Here is a 13030-nt window from a genome sequence, read left to right on the forward strand (position 1 = left end):
AATCTTCATCTGTGCATAATCCAAAAGCTAGCAAGAATTCTTCTCAAGCTTTTCTAAGGTTACTCCTTTCCTATAAACTTTTCTCGTTTTGGAGTTTGATAAGTCCATAGTAATTTCTAGAACTTAATAACTTCAAGAAGTTAATAACTTCTCAGCTGTTTTTTCTGGTATTATCCAACATTAGTTCTTAGGAACTCTTCCTGGGGTTTCTTAGACCACATAGTGAGAGGGGAAATTAGCTTTCTTTAGCTACTGCCACAAAGAAGAGTCATCTGATCTTCTTTTTTTAAATTGTTGTGGTAAAAAACACTTAACATCAAATTTACCCTTTAACCATTTTTAAGTGTCCAGTTGAATAATTTTAAATATATTCACATTGTTGTGCAATAGATCTCTGGAACTTTTTCATCTTGCAACTTGGAATCCTTATACCAAATTAATACTAATGTCCCCTTCCTCCAACCCAGCCCTTGGTAACCACCTCTTCCTTTCTGTTTCTATGATTTTGGCTACTTTATATATTTCATATATGTGGGATCATACAGTGTTTGTCCTTTTGTGACTAGCTTATTTGCTTAGCGTAATGTCCTTGAGGTTCATCCATGTGGCAGCACATGACAGGGTTTTTTTTGTAAAGATGAAATTTGTCTTATTTTTAATCATACATTAATGGGATTTACTTCCCTTTTTAAGGCTACATAATATTCCATTTTATATACAAACCACATTTTCTTTATTCACCATCTGCTGCTGGACATTTGGGTTGCTCTTACCTCCTGACTATTGTGTATAATGCTGTGTTGAACATGGGTACATGTAAATATCTGTTCAAGATCCTGCTCTGATTTCTTTTGGGTATATATCCAGGAGTAGAGTTGCTGGATGATATGGTAGTTCTGTTTTTAATTTTCTGTGGAAACTCCATACTGTTTTCCACAGCAGCTGTACCATTTTACAGTCCCACTAACAGTTCCAACTTCTCTGTATCTTTGCTAACTTAACTGTTTTCTGTTTTTTTGATAGGCCATCCTGATAGGTATTAGGCAATATCATTGTGGTTTTGTTTTGCATTTCTCTAATTAGTGATATTAAGCATCTTTCCTGTGGTTATCTGTCATTTTTATGTCTTCTTTGGAGAAATGTCTATTCAAGTCCTTTGCCCACTTTCAATGAGGTTATTTTGTTATTGTTGCTGTTAGTTACAGAAGTTTATCTCTCCTGGATAATTAACACCTTACCAGATATATGACTTACAATTATTTTCTCCCATTCTGCAGGTTGCCATCTCACTGTTAACTGTTTCTTTAGAAATGTAGATGTGTTAAAGTTTGGCATGGTCCCACTTGTCTTATTTTTTATTTTGTTATCTGTGATTTTGATGAGCCATCTAATTTTAACAAATGCACCAACATAACCTAGCAACACTTTCGAAAGGGATGCCACCTCCCACCTACCCCTGATAATTAGAAGTTCATGTCAGTGGCATGCTGTAAGTAATGGTACTCTGTATTCAAGTGCTGTGTTGAATATCTGTGTCTTTTTTTTGCAGTTATTTGCTAATAGATGTTGTCTTAGTATAGTTTTTGTTCCTTGACTAGCAATATACTAGTCAAAATACCCAAAGATACTTATAAAGCATACAATGAAGGTTTTTGTATTGATGCTGTTTATAAATATCACTGTGACTATGTTCAATTTAGGTAAAATTAAGTTCAGCAGGTAAAACTGTAGTAGACAGCAAGTATTTATCTAATCTCATCCCCACCTCTGCCTAGGCCCTTCTAATTCTTCATTATAGGACTAAGCTTCCCACTGAAATGTCCAAGAAAAGCCTGCGTCTTGGTCCCACTGAAATATGGATGAATCTTATTTCACCCTAAACATCTCTGTGTGGACTTTATCTTAATTGGGAGTTTTAAGTTACTCCTATTAGCAGTAAAATCCCTTCCTTCTTTTAGGGAAAAGAGAATCCAGGAAACTGTGAGAGGAGATCATGTCTGCATGAGTCAGTGAGAGGAGAAGCCTCCTTACCTTCTTATTCCTGCTCCTCACTTCAGCTCCCACACTCCTGGAGCCTTTGCTGCACAGGGATTCGCCCAGGCTGCCCGAGGAAGTCCAAATTCTAGGGCAGTTTGGGGGTGGGTAGATGAGTGAAATGTTTTCTTCGCATCCCAGGAACACTTGCAGCCTTTTTCTAGAGAAATATGGTTTATCCACGGTGGTTGTCAGGATGATACCACAGTGCAATTATGGGTTAAATGTATTGTTCTATGAACCTGACCACTTTGTACTTTTTGCTATGGAAAAAATTTCCGAACAACCAATAAACACATTTTTGTAACATTGACTCTTTATAAGTTGTGATTAACTTCTCTTGTAAATTGAGAGTTAAATTTATTTCCAAGCTATGACAGACAGTATTTGACACATACACAAAATCCAGAACATTTAAAATAAGTTTTTAGAACACAGTCCGTTTCACTCACATATATGAAATAATTTCCATTAAGAAGCTTATTATGAAATCATGGGAGAACCCCATGACTTACACACATTGTATATTTGTCAATATGCATGCATATGTATTAAAATTACAATTTGCCAAAACAGCTTCCTTTTATGTGGATAAAACAAAGCAACACTGAGGACAAAGCATGAACGCAGGAGAAGGAGGTAATAACTACCATTTTCACTAGTAGTACACCTCAGTTTTGACAATGAAAACATTAGGCTTTTTCTTGGAGATTATTCAAAAAGATAATGCTCAAAATGGGTTTTGTAAATCATTTATTATAATTGAAAGGGAAGAAAATGATAGGAGACAAATATTACAATTAAACATGTAACATTATTCTCTTATAACCAATCATAATAACATACTTTGAATTTTTTAAATGGCTGTACAAGTAATTTCCAAGAAAATAAAATTTTCACATCATCTGTTCAGAAAATTGATTTCTTTCCATCACAATATTTTATTTCTGCTCTATCAAAAATAAATGCTATGCCTAAGGTACTGCCATTTATGCTCAGCCTCCACTACTTGTTTAAATTAGAAGATTTGGTGGATGGGCGGGGGCACTTCCCAGATGGTGAACTAACTACTGCTTGAAGGCAAAGTCCTCACCCATTTGTAACAGCTCTGCCAAGCCTCTGGCTCACCAACTAATGATTATTAAATGGTTTTCTCGGAACTTAGGAACTCTACTATATCCTAGTCAAAAGGCTCCTGAGAGTCATCCCAAACTGAACCGGTTTACAAGCTAAAGTAATTTGCTTACACAGAGAGTGGTCGTGGCTCAAAGGATTTAGGGGAAATGGTAAATGGAAATCTATTTCTGTGGGATTTTTTGACCTTCTTTTTGTCATTACCAATGAAGTACTCTTACTTTTTGGCACTGCCCTTTGTAAGGATGGGATGGCACATTTTTAAAAGGCTTAGGGTGAGAACAGTACATCACCATAGGGAGAAAGCAGCAAAGAAGAAAACATGAAGGCTCTGGAAACAAATTCATTCAGCAGCTAACATTTCTTTTTTCAAATTGGCTAAAAAAATACCCCAAACAAAGTGATAAATATATGTCCAAAAAATAAATACAAATATTCTACACATAAATAAAAGTATGCTCATGATTACTATTGCAATTAAACATTTTTATAATTAATTTTCATGTCTTATCACAGTTTCATTTTTATCATGACTACTAATTACTTTGTTTTGACACATTCGGGAATGTACTGATCACTTAAGTAACTTAGTAAAGAAATACATTTCCAGACTCTTTCAACTAGAATTTGACCCCCCCTTTCACAGAAGAATTATTTTCCCTTTTCTTCTGAAAAATATTTCTGAGAATTTGTTCTGACTATAATTAAAAAGGACTGTATGAGGGCAAAGCTTTGTTTTCAAAGATACTATTATTTAATGAAACAAGGTCAAGATGACCTAGCACCAAATGCAACAAAATATGGGCAAGATTCCAGTGAACTCAGGCCATGCTGACAACCAAGGAATGTTAGGAATCACTGTCTTATTTAACATTTTACACTCCAGTGATCTGAAAAGGTGACAGGGTATACTTTCTAATACCACATAGGAAGCTCTGGTTACCTAATTCTCGTTTTCTTGCACAGTGATTCATGGGGCCCAAGATTTACTGCACTTGCTCTAAAAATTCACCTCTAAACAGCACCCTGTAGTTCTTGTTTACACTGTGTACTCTACTTCTTTCCAAAAACCGTATCATTAATTAAAAGAACATTTAATTACAGTACTTAATTTTTTGGCAGTGAGCATTTCCATATAATCAACTGATTTGCCAAATGAGAGTTTGGAATCTCTCTCTCTAAAGACTGCCAGAATATTTTCTAAAAAAGAGAAGAAACCATATTGCATCACATGTCTGATGGCAAGAGAGAAGGGAGATGGAAAAAAATGACCAATTCTAACCCACTTAATTCAAGAGCAAATCAGTGTGAGAGCTTTGTGTTTATGTGTATTATAAGTATCCTTTTTGAATATTTAAGAATTAAATAAAAGCAAGTCACTCCTGTATTTTTTATGTTTGGAATACTAGTGCTATGTTACCAGGATGTAAATGAACTTATTTGCAGCTGATGCAGCCATTGCTTAGAGGAGATAGAGTGAATATTCAGGCTTCCAAGGTTTCAGAGTAAAGTGGGGCCTTTGGTGGGTCTGCTGCTTGACAGAAGGGGCTGGCTTCCTATTGCCCTGGCTTGGGGTCCCCGGGTCCGGGCTGAGAGCAGCGCTGGAGCAGAGAGGTGGTGAAAGGCTGCCTTTTGCTGATGGAAGTTGTTTATGTAACTGGCAATCAGAAGAGTGATTTCAAGAATCTAAAACAAGAAAAATATAGTTGTTATGATCTTGAGAAGTTCTCATTAGTTACAAAAGAGAGTAAAGGGTTGGTCATAAGTGGTCTCCATTTGCAAGTTCCCAGGCTACCAAAATTTCCTTCTCTCTGGATCAAGCAAAGAAGTGTTTATGTGTTCAGTGTCATCAAGGCACTGACATATTTTCCCATTATTTAAACCAGCAGAAAAAGTGGATCTTAATAGTGATCATATTTAGTGGCAATTTTAGAAAATGTGACAGGCAGCACAGATCAATTACCTTAAAGCCACATTTGTGAATAAACGAATTAAGCAATTTAGTGTATAATATCAACTCTTCATTTAAACTAAAAGTACTACGTGTGTCTCAGTCTTCTGCACTTACTGGCTAACTGCCTTCATTTAAATATAGACTTAATTAAGAAAAATCTGCACTTAAAAAAAAATACAGATTCTAAAAATGTAGTCTCTTCTGGTTGACAATTTTAAGACAGTCAAAGTTTTAGGAAAATCAATTTCTCATTTTACTAAAATTGGAATTACTTATTAAAATGCAGCCCTATTATTTACTGCTTTTACTTAGGGACATTAAAACTACATAGTTTGTTAAAAATTGTAAAATAATAGTAACACCTTAATTATAAAACCTGCTCATCTCACTATTGAGTCCATAAAATAAATCATGCCAAGTAAATAAGATAATGTGTATAAAGTACCTGAAAACAACAACTTACATCAAGACCACTTATTTTGAATCTTGTATACACCAGGCACTGAGCTAAGGCATTTTACACTTCCTTTATTTAATTTTCAAGCCAAATATAGAAGGGAGCATCATGCCATTTTTTAGATGAAAAAACTAATAAGGCTTAGCAAGATAAGGTAACCCAGAATTTGGGCTGTTTGATTATAAGTAAAGTCTGTTTTCCCATCCGGAACTTAGTTTTTAAAAAATAAATGTCTTCATATGAAAAAAACTAGCACAAAAAAATTAGCAGAAAGGCTTCTACTCACCTTGGGTTTTGCCATGGCAAAAAGTAATTTTTCTGTTGGTTTGTCCTTTGACTGTGCGTTGTTAATGACTATCATAAAATCATCTTGATGACCTCCAAAGGTCATTAGACTCTTGTACACATAGCTGATAATTAACCTCTTTAAAAAGAAGAAAAAGTAAATATGTTATATGCTCTTTACTTTCAAAGAAAGTGAGAAATGATTAATAACATATTTCCATTAAAATGCTGATACTAATTATGTATAATACAAAAACTCTTTCTAAAATCAAACCTATGATCATCCAAAATAGAGAGTAGTGTATGAGTTTTATTTAGGCCTCATCTATCTTTATAATTAAAATACATTTAATTCTGAAACCAATAGCGCTCTACAGAAAAAGGAGAAAATATAAGAAAAAAAAAGCACCACATACCTGCATCCAGCGGAACACTACGGTTTACAGTTTTGTATATGTTCTATAAGATATCTCTTTCTATATTAGGTTGAACCAAATGAAACTGATACTTTTTAACATAAAAAATCATAAAATACTGGTAAATTCATGTGGTTCATGCCAATATATAGATTTGAATATATAATAAACATAAAATATCAAGCATATTGTTTAGCATTCTGCTTCTTTTTAAACTTAACATATTATGAACACCTTCCCATGACAACAAATGTACTTTTATAACATCATTTTAACATCTCCTATTGCAGGATATTTAAGTTATTTTTTTATATGTTACTCTCTTAAGTAATACTTCAATGCATATTTCTGGATGTACTTCATAATACCCATACATAATTATTTCTTCAGTTATGAATCTCAGTAACAGGAATTGCTACCTCAAAAAAGTAAGGACAACTTTGAGAATATTTCCAAACTCTCCTCCAGAAAGGTTCTCAGCACCACAGCTTTACCAACACTGGATATTATCATTCTTTTAAATCTCTGCCAACCTGACTGGTGAAAAGTAGAATCTCTCTGTTTCAAATGAATTTATTTGATTACTAGTGGGATTAACATTTTAAAATACATTTATTGAACATCTGTATTTCTTCTGTGAATTGCATTGGCCCATTTGTCTATTGGTGTGTTCATTATTGTTTGATAAGACATCTGCTTTATAAAGGATACCAACCCTTTACTTTAATCATGTAAAAAGCCCTAAAGTACTGTCTATGTACAAATGAACTGGTAAGTGATTTTACAAGAAATTATAGGAATTGTTATAGAAGGCTTAGTGAAACTCAAGTTAAACTTTGGTCATTAAAGTTTCTACATTAATGTTATCTCAAAGATTTTCATTTTACATAGGAAGCGATCTTCTAACACTATGTATGATGAATAGGCATTTTACAAATACAACCATTATCACAATTTAGTCATGGTATTTTAATGCTTTTCACATACACAATATATAACCTATGTAATCTTGTTTTAAAAGATTAATCTGCAATCATAGTTGTATTTCTAAAAAGAACTATTCATTATACAGTATCAGGAAGAATATTTTTGTGTATGAGAACAATTACATTAAGATATCACTACCTTCTGTTTTTGGTATACGGAGCAATGGAAATAGTTGACTCCATGCAAAACTGTAAGGTTTGATCTTACCATAGAGTTATATTCTAAGATGCTTAAACCATTCTCATGGATAGCCAGCCACATAAAAGTACTTCCCAGTGATGACGGAGTAGTGGGCTAGAAAGAGGTGAAAATGCACTATATTAAAATAGCTAAGGAAAATTAAAGAGATATTTTTCAGTCTAGATACAATGCAGCATTTGTAACACCGACTTATTAGAAATCTCTTCGGAGAGAAAAAAGAAAACAATACCAATGGGAAACAAATTTCTCATGGGGAGGTGGCAATGTGGTATAATGGACAGAGCAGTGGATCTGGTATTAGGAGACCTGGGTTTGAGATCCAAATCTGCCGTTTATTAATATGTGCTTTTGGACAAGCTACCATGTCTCCTTGGGACTCAATTTCTCATCTTCAACATGGGAACAATAATATTTATATATTATTTTTCTTTTGTCTCAAGAGGATAATAGTTAACAAAGTTTGCAGGGTTTCTATGATGGCCCAAATCCTAATGAAACAAAACATTTATGTGCTTTCTAAGGTGTGCAGTGCTATTACAATGTAAAAGATTACTATTATAAATGCACACTTTTTCTGAAAGTTTATTAAATCTGATATTCAATGTCTAATAAAAATAGAATTAAAAAAATAGAACTGTGTGATCCATGGTAACAAGAAATACCAAAATTTCTCCTAAATTCTTTTTTGAAAAAAGCAATGAAATTATATTAATAAAAATAAACTCTCACCACTAAAACCCAATTAAAATCCATGAAAGTTTTTGAGCATTCCACAATGACTGTTTAACAATGATTGAATTTAACAGTAATTGAAGGTCTAAGAAAAACTTAACTACACTTAAATAAAAGAATGTCAGGACTATAATAAGGGGCTGGGATGAATCTTGTGTTATTTGGATATAATAAAACTTACTAGAATCTCATGTATAAAAACCCATGGGTTACCACACTGTCCACTGGGAGATGGTTTGCAAAGGGCAGGCAGGCAGGCATTAAAAAGGACACCACTGAACCCAAATCATTCAACTCATTTGTCCTTTGACAAGTAGTTGTTTTGTTGTCCTTTAGAGAAACAAAACATGGCATATACATACAATGGAATATTATCCAGGCCTTAAAAAGAAAGGAAATTGTTACACATGCTATTCAGTATGGATGAACATTTAAGACATTATGCAAAGAAAAATAAGCCAATCACAAAAGGACAAATATTGTATGACTTTTCTTATATGAGGTTTCTAGAGTAGTCAAAATCATAAAAGACATAAAGTAGAATGGTGGTTATCAGGGCCTGGTGGGAGGTGGGGAATAGGGAGTACAGAGGTTTGATTTGGTAAGATGACAAAGTTCTGGAGAAGGATGGTGGTGATGGTAGCACAATATAGTAAATGTACATAATGTCACAAAAATGTACACTTAAAAATGGTTAAAACGGTAAATTTTATGTTATATTTATTTCACCTCCTCCAAAAAAATGGAGCCATTGAGCAAAGGAGGTGCTTGATATTACAAAGAAAGAAAAGTGAGCAAAAAAAGATGCCAGCCATGAAATATGCAAATGCAACATCATTATTTAATCATATTTCTGTGCTTAGCAAGCCCAGAACATGTTATCAAAGAAGGATATTTAGTATTCCTTCCAATGCTGAAATCAGAATTCAAATCCTTTGTAAAATGCTGATCTATGGTTGAAATCTAATCCTTATAATTTTAAAAAACATATTTAACTCCTTGCAAATATATTAATTGTATTGATGTTTAAACATACTATCACTTTTCTGTTAACTCAGGATAGAGCTTCCAATAGCAAAATAATTTCTTGCCACACAATAATGCAGTCATTCATAGAATCACGAGTTAGAAGACACCTTAGATTTTACTTTTCTAGTCCAAGTTGTTCATTTTATAGATGAGGAAACTGAGCTACAGACAGGTTAATTGACTTGCCCAAGGTTATACAGTTATTCAACAAATATTTATTAAATACTAATTATGTGCAAAGCCTTATGTGAGCATGACAGGATTTCAGGATCAGTGAGTCTATACTCTCAAGGAGTGTACAACTTATTAGTGAGAAAAAACAAAATACACACAAAAATATAACCTAAGAAAGTATGTATTTTAAGAGTCTGAGAGTACCAAGGGACATGGTTCAATAGAAAGCAGAGGGATTAAAAGCTATACTCTTGCCTTGGGGACAGGGCTGGCCACCCCCTGCAAGGTTAGTCCCTCCTCCCCCAGTTCCCCTGTAGCACTGTGTGCATCCTGCTCTGAACCATATTCACTGCACAGTGGTTGTTCCTAAGCCTGTTGCAACATTGGACTGTGAGTTCCTGGAAGTCTGGGTACATCTGAAACCATGGGTTTATGTGTCCCTAGATACATAGTGTTTGGCAAGCAGTATTCACTAAGAACTAAATAATGTGCAAGTGAGCGAGAGAATAAATAAGTGAAAGGATGAATGGATGAAGAGAAGAAAGCAGAGTACAGCTGTTGTCTCCCATCTAATGATTACCTAATGAGCATAAGAAATGATTTAAGGTGGGGGAAATGGAACAGACGGGGACAGAGAAACTGATGGCTTTCCTGCCCCTTCTTTAGTGTCCCTTCATTGTTTCCTTTAAATTGTTGGGAATTTCTTTATTTTCTTTTTAAACACTGAATATACTAAACTTGGAGGTACTGTTGTCACTGTTTACTTCACTGAACTTAATAGGGTCAACTATATACATACAAAGGTCATCGTCATGCATCTCCCTCACATTCTTTCTTACTTTTGCAAGAAATAACTTGGCACCAAAGAAAGGCCACTTTCTGGCTACTGTCAAATAAATGCGCACACAATCAGCAGCACTGTGTCCGCGGAGGGCCATCCATCTGGTTGACAGTCGCTGGCAAAGCTGCCTAAAAAAAGAAACGAACAAAACAAAAACACAAAAGCAAAAACATAAACAATGTATCACTTCCAAGACAAAGCTCTCCTTGAGCTATTCCTAGGCACAACTGGGATACCAGGCGTATAACCCAGGGGAAGCTATTATTTTGTGACTCCCATCTCACCACTGTCCATCTCCTGTCCTTTCTGTAGCATTCCTTTTTCTAAATTCTCATTCTACTAGTACTCTCAGCATGACCTAGGATCCCTGCCCCAGCCCCCTTTAGGTAAGTTTTTAAAAAATCTGATAAGCTAACATCAAACCTTAACGCAAATTAGTTTAAAAGATAATTTCTCGTAGGAACAACTCATTTTTAAAGAAAGGTACACGAAGTACAAAGCAAAGAATGAATCCCTAACAGTGGAATTTTAGGTACTAGCACTCCTGGCTTGGAGAAATGCTGAAGGCAAAGGAAATGTCTTAAATAAAATCACAAAAGCAACTAATTATTCTATAGACAAAAGACGGATCTTAAAGGTTTCTACTTTGGAAAAGTTACAGTGAATCGGATTTGCCTCTATTTTTAATCTAATCAAATTTTCTTTATATGCTCTCTAAAAATCAAAACTCAAAAACTTGAACAGAAAAATATCACCAAAAAACTGACTGTACCCTTTAAAGACTTACAAGTAGTTTCTTTCCTTGACTGTTCTTCAGAAGAGTTTAAATGTTTATATTCAAAAATTTTGTGTAAGAAGATAGCTTATTTTTATTCCAATTTGTTTATAATGGAATACCTTAAGTATTTTTTTTTGCAAACACTTCATAAAGTGAAACATTAAAAAAAATGTTTATTTTGGTATCATTAACCTACAATTACATGAGGAACATTATGTTTACTAAACTCCCCCCATCACCAAGTCCCCACCACCTACCCCATTATAGTCACTGTCCATCAGCGTAGTAAGATGCTATAGAATCACTGCTTGTCTTCTCTGTGTTGTACAGCCCTCCCTCTTCCCTCCCCCACATTATGTCTGCTAATAGTAATGTCCCCCCTTTTTTTCCCCCTTATCCCTCCCTTCCCACCCATCATCCCCAGTCCCTTTCCCTTTGGTAACTGTTAGTCCATTCTTGGGTTCTGTGAGTCTGCTGCTGTTTTGTTCCTTCAGTTTTTTCTTTGTTGTTATACTCCACATATGAGTGAAATCATTTGGTACTTGTCTTTCTCCACCTGACTTATTTCACTGAGCATAATACCCTCTAGCTCCATCCATGTTGTTGCAAATGGTAGGGTTTGTTTTCTTCTTATGGCTGAATAATATTCCATTGTGTATATGTACCACCTCTTCTTTATCCATTCATCTACTGATGGACACTTAGGTTGCTTCCATTTCTTGGCTATTGTAAATAGTGCTGTGATAAACATAAGGGTGCATCTGTCTTTTTCAAACTGGGCTGCTGCATTCTTAGGGTAAATTCCTAGAAGTGCAATTCCTGGGTCAAATGGTATTTCTATTTTGAGCTTTTTGAGGAACCTCCATATTGCTTTCCACAATGGTTGAACTAATTTACATTCCCACCAGCAGTGTAGGAGGGTTCCCCTTTCTCCACAACCTCACCAACATTTGTTGTTGTTTGTCTTTTGGATGGTAATGATGCTTACTGGTGTGAGGTGATATCTCATTGTGGTTTTAATTTGCATTTCTCTGATGATTAGTGAAACATATTATTGGCCAACTTTTTTCCTTTTATTTATTAGTAGGTTCAATTTGGTCAAGAGTAAGATCAAATGAAAAGTAGATCTTCTAAATTAAGGTAAAGTTTTTAGAGACAAAAATTTAAATTCAGATTCTCAAGTTTCTAGGCACATCCTGATTTAAAAGATGTACAACCTTTTAGTATTCAACAGCATTTAAAAAATCTTGAGAAAATTGTCCTATAAAAAGTTTTCATCTTTAAAATTTGAACAGAAAAGTATCACCATAAAACTAATGTGACTCTACCCTTTAAAGAGTTGTAAGTAGTTCCTTACCTTAACTGTTCTTCAGAAGAGTCATCTCTATACCTTTTAGGATAAAACTTCTCTATGACTTGTTTTAAAGTTTGATTTGCTTTGCACTGATTACTAATATGCCCTGCTGGAGTTGAGAAAGGTCTTTCAAAATCTCCAATCTCCACCTAATTGGAAGCCCAAAAAAGAGAAAATATAGGAGGATATTGAAAGGAATTTCAAAAAAGAAAATCAGTCTTATCTTTCTAAATGTTCTTCATTACATATCATATTTAAATCTATTTGTCATGATTGTGTGATTATGGAATTTGCAATTAAACATAAGCACTATTATTAAAATCTAAATTCTATTTGAAATCTAATTTTGTAAACCACCCTAGGTTAACGTCACCATCTAGTAGTATTTCCTAAGGGACACTACTCTACTATTATCTATAACAGCCCAAGATAATTTTTTAAATTAACATACTATTTTATTTCCTAATAATAATGCAAAATGGAAGTTAAAAGATAAAGTTATAAAGGTATGAGAACTTTCAAAAAAGTATTACTTGGACTTTTCAAGGGTCTCTACTGAATACAATGGGAGCAAGAATTATTAATTCTCATTACTGTCTTCCTAGATTTTTCTCCACTGATGTTACTGTATTCATTCCCTCCTTCTCTTATTCT

At 34.3% G+C, this 13030-nt stretch overlaps 1 protein-coding gene across 6 annotated transcripts in view; it reads right to left on the reverse strand.

Moving 5' to 3' along the window:
• Positions 1–2350: 2350 nt before the first annotated feature.
• The window catches only part of PLEKHH2 (pleckstrin homology, MyTH4 and FERM domain containing H2), a 92798-nt gene continuing 82118 nt past the window's right edge, over positions 2351–13030 (reverse strand). For 2 of the 6 annotated variants that reach the window (XM_073213807.1, XM_073213798.1), the window contains exons 26-30: positions 12380–12525; positions 10243–10372; positions 7475–7561; positions 5866–6003; positions 2351–4854 (exon numbers count right to left, since the gene is read on the reverse strand). In XM_073213807.1, the coding sequence (XP_073069908.1) occupies positions 4669–4854; positions 5866–6003; positions 7475–7561; positions 10243–10372; positions 12380–12525 (687 nt within the window). In that variant the 3' untranslated portion in view covers positions 2351–4668. Of the gene's footprint in view, positions 4855–5865; positions 6004–7474; positions 7562–8381; positions 10373–12379; positions 12526–13030 lie in introns of those variants that run through there. The other 4 variants (XR_012121573.1, XR_012121575.1, XR_012121576.1 and 1 more) reach the window with 4 other exon arrangements.

The sequence above is a fragment of the Manis javanica genome, chromosome 1, assembly GCF_040802235.1.
Source record: "Manis javanica isolate MJ-LG chromosome 1, MJ_LKY, whole genome shotgun sequence".
Classification (NCBI taxonomy): Eukaryota; Metazoa; Chordata; class Mammalia; order Pholidota; family Manidae; genus Manis; species Manis javanica.